We start from the raw sequence: 12,973 nt of genomic DNA on the forward strand, positions 1-12,973 counted from the left end.
GTAAAGAGAAAAAAGAAGCGGGCCAAGGACTGAGCCCTGGGGAACTCCTGTGGCGAGGGGCCGAGGTGTCGATACCGAACCAGCCCAGGCAACCTGGAAGGAGCGACCAGAGAGGTAGGACTCAATCCAGTCCAGGGCTGTGCCACAGATGCCCGTTGCTGACAGGGCAGACAGGAGGATGGAGTGATCTACAGTGTCGAAGGCAGCAGAGAGATCTAGAAGAATGAGGACAGAGGAGAGGGAGGCTGCTCGTGCGGCATGGAGTGACTCACTGACGGAGAGGAGCGCAGTCTCTGTCGAGTGGCCCGATCTGAAGCCAGACTGATGGGGGTCTAGCAGGTTGTTGTTAGAAAAGAAGGAAGAAAGTTGAGTAGAAGCGGCTCGTTCTATAGTTTTAGAAAGGAAAGGAAGAAGAGATACCAGGCGGTAGTTCTGGATGATGGAGGGATCCAGGGAAGGCTTTTTTAGCAGCGGAGTGATGTGGGCCCTCTTGGAGGATGCCGGAAAACAGCCGGAAGACAGGGAGGAGTTGACAAGGGAGGTGACAAATGGGAGAATGTCAGGTGTGATAGTTTGGAGAAGAGAAGAGGGGATAGGGTCAAGGGCACAGGTTGTAGGGCGGTGGGAGAGCAGGAGTTGAGAAACATCAGAGTCTGTAAGGGGGGAGAAAGTGGAAAAGGAAGGGATGGGCCTAGAGGGGGGGAAGGGCACAGTGAGGTTGTAAAGGATCTGCGGATCTGCGGATGACTGTGACCTTCTCATCGAAGAAATCAGCAAAGTCATCAGCAGCGAAGGAGGACTGAGGAGGAGGAGGCGGTGCGTTGAGGAGAGAGGAGAAAATGGAGAAAAGTTTCCGGGGGTTAGAAGCAGAGTTCTGAATTTGTGTTTGATAGTATTTTGCTTTGGCTGCAGTGACATCGGAAGAGAATGCCGCCAGGAGAGACTGGTAAGTCATGAGGTCGGAAGCGTCTCTGGATTTCCCCCACTTCCTCTCCGCTGTGCGGAGGCTGGCCCTGGAGGTACGGAGGGTGTCAGATAGCCAAGGACTGGGAGGGGATGTGCGAGGTGGCTTTGAGACAGGGGGACAGAGAGAGTCAAAGGCGGAGGAGAGAGATGAAAGGAGGGTGGCAGATGCAGAGTCAGCGGGGAGTTTGGAGAAGGATTCGAGAGGGGGGAGTGAGGCGGTGACGGTGCTGGCAAAGGAAGAGGGTGAGAGGGAGCGGAGGTTACGGCGGGCTGAGGAAGTGTGGGTGGGAGGAGGGGGAGGAGGATGGGGAGGAAGAGGGAGGGAGACTGAGATGAAGTGGTGATCAGATGTATGCAGAGGGGTAACCGTGAAATCGGAGCATGAGCAGTTCCTCACAAAGACAAGGTCTAGGACATTGCCCGCCTTGTGGGTTGGAGGAGAGTGTTGCAGGGAGAGGCCGAAGGAGTGGATTAGCGGTAGGAAGGCAGCAGACTGGGAGGCTTCTAGGTGGATGTTGAAGTCTCCAAGGAGAATCAGTGGGGTGCCATCCTCAGGGAAGGAGCTGAGAAGGGTGTCTAGCTCATCAAGGAAGTTTCCCAGGGGCTCTGGACGACGGTAGATAACTGCAATGAAAAGGTTAGTAGGGTAGGATACTGCAACAGAATGGAATTCAAAAGTGGATATGGACAGGTCAGAGAGGGGGAGAACAGAGAATTTCCTTGAGGGGGAAGTTAAAAGACCAGTACCACCGCCACGGCCGGAAGGCCGGGGAGTGTGCGAGAAGGAGAAGGAGGATGAGAGGGCAGCGGGAGTGGCGGTGTTAATGTCAGGTGTGATCCAGGTCTCCGTGAGGGCAAGGAATTGTAGGGACTGGAGGGAGGCATACGCAGGGATGAAGTCAGCCTTCCGAGTGGCAGACTGGCAGTTCCATAGTCCCCCTGTGACAGCAAAGTCCTCACAGGGGGTCAGCGGGGGATAGCTGAGGTTTGAGGGGTTCCGACGCCGTGGAGGCCCACGTCGCAGGGGGGGTCTTCGAGGGAGAGAGCAGACTGGGATGGGGTGAAACATAACATCACAAACTGGGACGTCGCTCTGACACGCCTATTTAAATGGCCTACAATTGCTCACAAGCAATACCATCCATCCATCCATCCATCATCACCCGCTTATCCGGAGTCGGGTCGCGGGGGCAGTAGGCAAAGCCGGGTATTCCAGGCGTCCCTCTCCCCAGCAACGCATTCTAGCTCCTCCTGGGGGATCCCGAGGCGTTCCCTGGCCAGGAGAGATATATAATCTCTCCAGCGGGCTCTGGGTCTCCCTCGGGGTCTCCGCCCAGTTGGACGAGCCCGGAAAACCTCCAAAGGGAGGCGCCCGGGAGGCATCCTGATCAGATGCCCGAACCACCTCAATTGGCTCCTTTCGACGCGAAGGAGCAGCGGCTCTACTCCGAGCTCCCTCCGGATGTCCGAGCTCCTCACCCTATCTCTAAGGCTGAGCCCGGCCACCCTACGGAGGAAGCTCATTTCGGCCGCTTGTATACGTGATCTCGTTCTTTCGGTCACTACCCAAAGCTCGTGACCATAGATGAGGGTTGGGACGTAGATCGACCAGTAAATCGAGAGCTTCGCCTTCCGGCTCAGCTCCTTCTTCACCACAACGGTCCGGTGCAACGCCCGCATTACTGCTGACGCTGCACCGATCCGCCTGTCGATCTCACGCTCCCTTCTACCCTCACTCGTGAACAAGACCCCGAGATACTTGAACTCCTTCACTTGGGGCAAAGACTCGTTCCCAACCCGGAGGGAGCAATCCACCGTTTTCCGGCAGAGAACCATGGCCTCGGACTTGGAGGTGCTGACTCTCATCCCGGCCGCTTCACACTCAGCTGCAAACCGCTCCAGTGCGTGCTGAAGGTCACGGTCCGATGAAGCCAGCAGAACCACATCATCCGCAAAAAGCAGAGATGCGATTCTGAGGTCACCAAACCGGACACTCTCCTCACCTCGGCTGCGCCTTGAGATCCTGTCCATGAATACCACAAACAGGACCGGTGACAAGGGGCAACCTTGGCGGAGTCCAACACCCACCGGAAACGTGCTTGACTTTGTGCCGAGAATGCGGACACAGCTCTCACTTTGGTTATACAGGGACCTGATGGCTCGTAACAACGGCCCCGGTACCCCATACTCCCGCAGTACACCCCACAGGGTTCCCCGGGGGACACGGTCGAAAGCCTTCTCCAAGTCCACAAAGCACATGTGGACTGGATGGGCAAACTCCCATGACCCCGCCAGCAACCCTGCCAAGGTAAAGAGCTGGTCCACTGTTCCACGGCCAGGACGGAAGCCACATTGCTCCTCCTGAATCCGAGGTTCGACCGTCGGTCGGAGCCTCCTTTCCAGTACCCTAGATTAAGCTTTCCCAGGGAGGCTGAGGCAAGCAATACCAAATCAAAGATAATCTACTGATAAATTCCACAGCTATTTAAGTTATTTAAGACAAATGTTCAATCACTCTACAGGTATGCAACCAGTAGAAGTGATTAACAGGTAATAGACAAACAACCTGGCTCAAGCCCTAACCCTTGCTGTTCAAATGAGCAATTTAAAAAAATCAACGTTACCGCGTCTAGAGGAAAACCCGCAGCGATACTAAACACCTGGTCAGAATGATGCACTTACTGACTAAGGACAACTTTCGCCAGTCTAATATACGCTAGCGTCGCTCTGACACGCCTATTTAAATGGCCTACAATTGCTCACAAGCAATACCAGTATCTTCCACTCGTGCAGTAGTGGCAAAAGTGGACCCGGGAGAGGAGAAGTTTTGCTTCAGGAGATGTAGTGCTAGTGGCGGATGATACAGCACCACACAACTCAACTCATGGCAACTTGGACGAGTGATTGAAACGCTGCCTGACTAGCATCATCAAGCGACCAATCACCAAGATGTGTCTGCTGCAGGAACCTCTACAGACAAATAACACCCTGCTACTCAGTGTCCAAGGATAGGAGGTAAAGAGAAGACCAAAGGGTTGAGCTCCAACAGAGGGTCATGTGCAAACAGGGAGGGTGAGGGTCTTTTAGAGTCAACACTGGATTCTCTCTCTGTTGGAGAGCACACAGTCAACACTGGACTCTTTCTCTGCCAGAGAACACACACACACTAAACTGTGAACGAAACGATGCAAGCCAACAATGAAAGTTGGGATCTATGGACACGCTCACAAGCATGGCGTGAAAAGTGGACATTATAATGTGATATTACTGTGAATTAAGAAAATGAATTGACCTGTAAAAAAAATATATATATTATTTCATATGTATAGATTAGCTCATTGCGTTTATTACGTTGTGTTCCATCCATCCATCCATCCATTATCTTAACCCGCTTATCCTGAACAGGATCACAGGGGGGCTGGAGCCAATCCCAGCATACATTACATTACATTATGCGAAAGGCAGGCATACATTACATTACATTACATTATTGGCATTTGGCAGGCTCTCTTATCCAGAGCGACGTACAACAAAGTGCATACCCATAACCAGGGATAAGTGCGCTGAAAGACCCAAGAGGGAAGTACAATTTCAATTGCTACCCATACAACAAAGATAAGGACCAGGGCCTATCAATTATTATTATTATTTTTAAACAAACAAATAAAAAAACAAACAACAAAGCAAAAGTGACCAAACTTAACTATCCAAATACTGCTTACCTAGCCAAATAAAAATACCGAAACACAAAGTAGGCCAGCCAAGAGGGAATTGCAGTAGTCCAGGCGGGACAGAACCATCGCTTGGACCAGGAGCTGGGTCGAGTAGGGGGTGAGAAAGGGGCGGATTCTCTGTATGTTGTATAGGAAGAACCTGCATGACCGGGTCACCACCGCAATGTTCTCGGAAGGGGACAGTTTGCTGTCCATCACCATGCCGAGGTTCCTTGCACTGGGTGATGGCGTGAGTGTGGTATGCCCGAGGGAAATGGAGAGATCCAGATGGGGAGAGGTATTAGCAGGGATGAATATCATTTCAGTCTTACCTGGGTTGAGCTTTAGATGGTGGTTGTCCATCCAGCTCTGGATGTCACTCAGACAAGCAGAGATACGGGCAGAAACCTGTGTATCAGATGGTGCGAATGAGATGAAGAGTTGGGTATCGTCCGCATAGCAGTGGTAGGATAGCCCATGTGCAGTGATCACAGGGCCAAGGGAACGAGTGTAAAGAGAAAAAAGAAGCGGGCCTAGGACTGAGCCCTGGGGAACTCCTGTGGCAAGGGGCCGAGGTGTCGATACCGTACCAGCCCAGGCAACCTGGAAGGAGCGACCACAGAGGTAGGACTCAATCCAGTCCAGGGCTGTGCCACAGATGCCCGTTGCTGACAGGGCGGACAGGAGGATGGAGTGATCCACAGTGTCGAAGGCAGCAGAGAGATCTAGAAGAATGAGGACAGAGGAGAGGGAGGCTGCTTGTGCAGCATGGAGCGACTCACTGACGGAGAGGAGTGCGGTCTCTGTCGAGTGGCCCGATCTGAAGCCAGACTGATGGGGGTCTAGCAGGTTGTTGTTAGAAAAGAAAGAAGAAAGTTGAGTAGAAGCAGCTCGTTCTATGGTTTTAGAAAGAAAAGGAAGAAGAGATACCGGGCTGTAGTTCTGGATGATGGAGGGATCCAGAGTAGGCTTTTTTAGTAGCAGAGTGATGTGGGCCCTCTTGGAGCATACACCCTGGACAGGTTGCCAGTCCATCACAGGGCACACATACATCATTCACTCACACACTCATACCCACGGGCAATTTAGACTCTCCAATCAGCCTAACCTGCATGTCTTTGGACTGTGGAAGGAAACCAGAGTACCCGGAGGAAACCTACGCTAACACGAGGAGAACATGCAAACTCCACACAGGGAGGCCCCGGCCGACTGGGATTCGAACCCAGGACCTCCTTGCTGTGAGGCGGCAGTGCTACTCACTGCACCATCCATGCCGCCTGCATTATGTGTTATTGAGTATAATTGTTCCAGAGTAACAATTAGGGGCCAGAAGTGTCGGAGCCATTTAGGCCAACATGTTAGTTTTGTTTATTCCCTAATATTAATTTTGAATTCTCAATGATGTTGATTGCTTTGATTATGATAATATTTGCTTCTGATATTTGCTTCTAAGTGTATATTCTCTATTGAATGCTATTTTGACTTATTTATGTTGTCATCGCCCCCTTGTGTTTGAATTGACTGGATATGTAGGATACAGTATATAAGAACAGGAAATGGGGAGTCTTTTGGGAGCAAATAGGTTTTCAACAGCAGTAGTAATGGCTAATGCTGATTGCAATATGTTTTGGAGGCAATAAAGGAATGTGTTTATTTTATACCCACGTCACTCCGTTTTGTATGGAACTGTTTGTTGGGATCTCCGACTCACCTAAGTAGAGGCGATTTGGATTTGTTAAGTCACCTCTACACAGTGATTTACGGTATTTTATTTCAGTGATTTTTATCTGCATTATTTCATTAATGTAACAAACTGACAGATGTGTTGCTTAAGAGTATAGTGTTTTAGGACAGCGTGGGTATGTGTTTAAAGAGCAAGTGTGATAGGAATGTGGATAGTGGTGCTTATACGAAAGGCCAGGCGGCCTTTGTAAAATTGTGTTCCTTGTAAAATTGTTCACGCACGTACGCATGTCGTTTTATACAGACTTTTTAATTAATGTTAAGGTTAACTTGATAAAGATTTAATGGAGATGTACCTGCATGAGTGCAAAACTCTAGTAGTTGTGCTTCAGGTGAAAGTCTTGGTTTCAATGTAATGCAAATCGCAATGTAGTACTACTGGTTTATGTCACGCCCACTTCCAAGTACAAGTAGCCTATGGATACAGATAATTTAATTGGTTGAACGGATACGGAAACAGATACGAATAATGCACTAGTTGCTCACCCCTACTATTTATTACTCATTTTATTTTTCCATATAATAATAATAATAATAATAATAGTAATAATAATAATAATAATAATAATAATAATAATAATAATAATAATAAATAATAATATGGTCATCATAGTAAAGGACACATTCTTGTGGATGAGAAAATAAATTGATTCTCAACTCAAGAATTGGAAAGAAGGCCTACTGAATATGAATGTAATCCACAATCATTACAAAACTTGTTCTTTTTATTTTTCCTATTATTCAGTTTATAATGTAAATTCACCTTGTTTGATAGAATCATATTCCAGCGTTCACTTTGGTTCAGATTTCTTTTTCTTCTTATGGGGACAGTCCGCCCCTGCTTTCCCACATACAGAGACATTTATTCATAAACTCAACATACCCCACGTCTATAGTTTTTTAAACAGTTTGACTTCCCCTCTCTCTCTCTCTCTCTCTCTCTCTCTCTCCCCCCCCTTTCCCCACCCCCTCCAAAGGTGTTACACCATATCCAGGGATGAAGCTGGATCAGAACTTCTATGGTCTGATTGAAAATGGCTTTCAGATGGACCGGCCATACTATTCCAGTGAGCCAGTGTATGTGTCTTAAACTCCAGCAGCCGGCTGATGGTTTTGCTCTGTAACACACCAATTCACTTATGGTACATAGCTCATTTAAGCGCCTGAGGATTTTGCTTCATAACACAAGTGATTTACTAGGAATTCATCTTGTGAGTTATTTTCACATTGCTGTGGTAAGGCATGCATACACAGAGCTGGGGAAGAAAGAGTTAGCCATGGGAACCTTCATATCAATTATGAATTCTTTATCCCGAACCTGCATGTCTTTGGACTGTGGGAGGAAACTGGATTACCCAGAGGAAACCCACGCAAACACCACACAGAGAGGCCCTGGCCGACGGGGATTCATATGCTGGCTACCGCCGATAAAATATCAACTTGGAATAGCAAGAGTATGATGTATGATGAAAAACATTGGTTGGAATATCGTAATTATACACTCAGTGAGCACATTATTAGGTATTTATTAGACTTAATTGTACTGCTATAGCCTATCCACATCGAGTTATGATGTGCTGTGTGTTCAGAGATGCTATTCTGCATTCCATTGTGTGGTCATCTGCGTTACTGTCACCTTCATGTCAGCTTTGACCAGTCTGGCCATTCTCCTCTGACATCTCTCATTAACAAGTCGTTTCTGTCTGCAGAACTGCTGCTCACTGGATTTAAAAAAAGTTGCAAAGTCACTAGTGTGCTTGAAAATCCCAGGAGATCAGCAGTTTCTGTGTGCGTTATTAACTCTGTAACTCTTTTTGTCTCTGGAAAAAAAAGAGAGAGGACACAGTGTGTTTCTGTAGTGTGTATTAGTAGTTATTCATGGAGTTTGGAAGAATTAGCTGTGGTTAGGAGTTACATTTACATTTTTGTCATTTGGCAGACGCTTTTAATCCAAAGCGACTTACAAGTGCATAGGTTCTACCATAAGTCAAAGCATCACATCCAGAACTAGGAAAATACACATGGAATGCTGTTCTAAACATAGTCATCATCATAAGTGCAATTTTTTTTTTTTTTTTTGGGGGGGGGGTTAGACACGGATAGGGATATCAGAAAGGAGGGGCGGGGGAAATCAGGAGGGAGGACTAAGGTAGAGTTTGAAAAGGTGGGTTTTGAGTCTGCGTCGAAATAGGGGGAGGGATTCTGCTGTCCTGACAGTGGTAGGCAAGGAGTAAAACAGGTGTGTGTATAATACAGGTTATATACGTGACAACGGCGCACCAATTCATATAAATAAGCTACACAGCTAACAGCATACTTACGTAATACAGTGAACTAACGTTACAAACAGAAAACACATACATTCACAGCAGGCAAACCACAATTAAGATTAAACTAAACAGTAGCCAATACCTGGGATGTTTGGTCAGTCTTACTGAGTCCCCAGTCGCTGGGGACATGCTGATGAACATTTAGGCAATTCATGTGACCGTCAAAGGTGGTTCAAAATTGACCTAAGACATGACATAACAATGAAAGGCATGGTAACAGAACACATAAAACCTTGGTGAAAGAGTCAGTTGTTTTGTTAGTAAATGATGTTTTGGAAAAGGTGTAACAGGAGGTACGGATACAAGTGTCAGTGTGGGGAGAAGCTATGAAGGTGTACAGTTCTGTTCAAGAAAATAGCAGTACAACATCAGTAACCTTATGAACCAGTTAGTAGTAGTGATATTTCTGCATGGCAAATACTTGTAGATGTAGTAGTGTAACAACAGACCCAACTGTTATGACATGCACGCTGCTTGTTCTGAGTAATTGACTCATTCATTGAAATTGGCATGTTCAATATAATAGCAATGTGGAGTTCAATTAGAGAATTCATTAATTCTGTGAAAAAACAGATGTCATTAATTGTCCTTTATTAAGGAAGAAGGGAAGCAAATGTTTCACACATTGTTATAAAATATATTTCCTTTTGAACTGCTCAGTAAAATGGGCCGTACCAGACATTGTTCAGAAGAACAACGTCATTTGATTAAAAAGTTGATTGGAGAGGGGAAAATATATAAAGTGCAGCAAATTATAGGATGCTCAGCTAAAATGATCTCAAATGCTTTAAAATGCCAACAAAAACCTGAAACACGTGGAAGAAAATGAGCAACTACTGTTAAAATGGATCAAAGAATAGTCAGAATGGCAAAGATTCAGCCATTCATCAGCTCCAGAAAGATCAAAGATGATCTACAATTACCTGTAAGTGCTGTTACAGTCAGAAGACGTTTGATCAACGCTAAGCTATCAGCAAGCCTGTAAAGCACCATTGTTCAAAAAAGGGCATGTGCAGAATCGGTTAAAATCTGCCAAGGAACACATTGATTGGCCCAAAGAGAAATGGGTTAACATTCTGTGGACTAGTGAGAGTAAAATTGTTATTTTCTGACATACTGTCGACGACCCCCTGGTACTGAATTCAAGCCACAATACACTCTGAAGACAGTGAAGCATGGTGGTGCAAAAATCATGGTATGGGGATGTTTTTCATACTACGGTGTTGGGTTCGTATACCCGGGATCATGGATCAGTTTGAATTCATCAAAATACTTGAAGAGATTATGTTGCCATATGCCGAAGAAGAAATGCTCTTGAAATGGATCTTTCAACAAGACAATGACCCCAAACACATGAGTAAGCGAGCAACATCTTGGTCCCAGACAAAAAGGATTACCAGTGGCCAGCTCAATCCCCCAACCTCAACCCCATTGAAAACTTGTGGGGTGACATTAAAAATGCAGTTTCTGAAGCAAAACCCAAAAATTCACAGGAACTGTGGAATGTAGTTTGTTCATCCTGGGCTGAAATACCTGTTTCTAGGTGCCAGAACTTGGTTGACTCAGTGCAATGCAGAAAAAAACAATGGTTATTAGTTCAGTAATTTACAGTGAAGTTAAATATTGAGACATTTCTTCAGTTTATACAGTTTGAAGAAATGTTGACACTGCCATTTTTTTGAACAGATTAAAATTCCTTTTCTTTGCTTCCTGTAAAAGAATAACACAGACTTGATAAAATGTACTAATGCTTTGATTTGGAATATTGAAATTTGAAATATTGAACTAATGGATATTATATATATATTATTGTGTGGAACACCTTGTGGAGATGTTTCTAGCCCCTCATACTTTGGCACAATCCTCAACGTGTCCCAGATCGCTTGGGCCTTATTTCTTAGTTCACGGGCCGAGTGTTGGCCTCTTGAAAACAGGGACACATGGGTACGGATGCAGGGGTGCAGGTTGTGCACAAACAGGGACTTGACGGCTTGATCTTCATCTTCATATACCTGGTAGAGTTGCAACTGACGATTATTTTGTTATTGATTAATCTGTCGATTATTTTTATCGATTAGTGGATTAATCTAAACGATAACTTTACTTTGGGGAGGGGGGGGGGCAATTGATTCAATTTCAAAATGTATTGACATTTTGTTGCAGTATGATGTCTTATTGATATACATACAGCTACTTTATTCTCTTAAAATAATAAAACACCCAGCAGTTACTGTGACATTGTTTTTCATTATATACAATGAATCTATGCCTGTAGCTACATGCTGAAAAAAGGCAAATCTGTCGGGAGAAATTCAAGACAAGACATGAGAGAATTAGGCCTTGTGACTGAGTGACCCTTCTCATTGATAAACGAGGAAGCTTCTTTCTTACAATCAGTGAGGTTCATCTGATTCAGAAACTCTATATAACCAGGTTCTAGACCTTGGGCTAAGAAAGAAAGGAAGGTTGCGAAAGATAAGATATGGGTTCAAGTTAACTATTGCACAAGGCCTTAGACCTATTAGTGCAGTGACAATAGGATTTATACACTATCAATCACTATCCAACATACAGATTCTCTCTAGCTATAGTACAAGGTAGCTACAGAACCACATAAGGACTTCCCTTACACTAGCAGGAATGCAATGAAACAACAGCACACTTACAGAACATACAGCATATGTTCAAATTCTTCAGACCACAAATTAGAACTGATGATGACAGTATCTTAAGTACTGAAATGTGAAAAAGGGGTAAAAATTACAATTGCTTTTAAATTCTGATTTAAAAGTAAAATGCGATTAATAAAGAATATTATTGTGAGAATTTTTATTAATTATTAATATGGTACGGTTAATAATACTATTATCAATAATATGTATTATTCCAGAAGGTAAAGGCAAATTAACAGACCACAGTGCAATACCACAATGCTACACGAAGGGGCAGTGTATTGAGAAAGCTGGCATGCAGGCTTTCAAAAGTGTTGCAAGGGCACTCCACGGCTATTTAGGGAAAGCAGGGCAAGCTAGAATTGCAGTTCAGATATCACAAGAGCATCATTTGAGACAAATTTACGTATTCCTCACACCAATTATTTAGGGGGTTTACGCTCTACGAAATAGTGAGGCTATTTGAAATGTATAGGTTTCAGTCCTCACACAAGGCACCAATTATGTGGGGGATATGCTCCTACACGATATGTGTAGAGTTGCGAGGATTGATAATTAAGATGTTTCCTCCTTAATAATCCTCACGTATGGCGCCAATTAGGTGAGATAGATGGTTATACCACTTTTCTACAAATATCAGTCTCATAAAATATTTTATAATAACTATAAATTGGTAATTTCAATGAATAATTTAATTCATTATTATTAGAATTACGCATTCATAATGAATCTTACCTAAATCAAAATACAATACATTCAGTTGATACCAAACTAATGTGAATGAATCAGCGAAGAAGGTGAAGGCATTTTGGGAGTTCTTTAAATTAGCAGAGGCTGACTTCATTCAACATAGGAGCAATATTCATACGAACAACCTTTGAAGATATAACAAAGTTTATTATACACGAAGTACCAAACAGGGCAAAGCACAATTCACTACAGGAAACGTCTTAATTATCAATCCTTGCAAATCTATACATACAGTGTAGGAGCATATCCCCCACATAATTGGTGCCTCGTGTGAGCACTGAGACGTATATGTTTCAAATAGTCATCATCACTATTTCATAGAGCGTAAAACCCCTACACTGCAATACATGAGTTTGTGAAAGTAATAACATAAAGTAATAACATTTTTATGATCTGCTATCTTCAGGTACCAGGTAATGCATCTTTGCTGGGCACTAGAGCCAAATGCCCGGCCAACATTCTCAAGACTGGTGGCCTTCATGGAGACTGAGCTGGAGGACATAGAGGAAAAGGTGAGACAGAGAACTGTCCTTGTACTATGGAGCAGTGGCCAGAGTAAGAATGTGAAGCAGTAGAGAACAGCAAAGTGGAACAGTGGTTAGTATTGAGCAGTATTCAGCATAGAATGGCAGTGTGGACCACAGTTCAATCTGTAGTGATCAGTGTCAAGCAGAAGTGTGGTTGGTCAGAGTAACAATATGAAGCAGTGGTCAGTATAGAGTAGTGTTCAGTGTGGAGCAGTGTTCAGGGTGGAGCAGTATATATAAAAAGACTATAAAAGTACATTCAGTTGACAGGG

At 44.7% G+C, this 12,973-nt stretch overlaps 1 protein-coding gene across 5 annotated transcripts in view; it reads left to right on the top strand.

Moving 5' to 3' along the window:
- Nucleotides 1–12,973, top strand: part of flt3 (fms related receptor tyrosine kinase 3) — a 146,635-nt gene that overhangs the window by 132,779 nt on the left and 883 nt on the right. For 3 of the 5 annotated variants that reach the window (XM_061240732.1, XM_061240735.1, XM_061240736.1), the window contains 2 exons: nt 7,400–7,499; nt 12,581–12,686. In XM_061240732.1, coding sequence (XP_061096716.1) covers nt 7,400–7,499; nt 12,581–12,686 — 206 coding nt within the window. Of the gene's footprint in view, nt 1–7,399; nt 7,500–12,580; nt 12,687–12,973 lie in introns of those variants that run through there. The other 2 variants (XM_061240733.1, XM_061240734.1) reach the window with 2 other exon arrangements.

This window comes from Conger conger, chromosome 4, assembly GCF_963514075.1.
Source record: "Conger conger chromosome 4, fConCon1.1, whole genome shotgun sequence".
Lineage (NCBI taxonomy): Eukaryota > Metazoa > Chordata > Actinopteri > Anguilliformes > Congridae > Conger > Conger conger.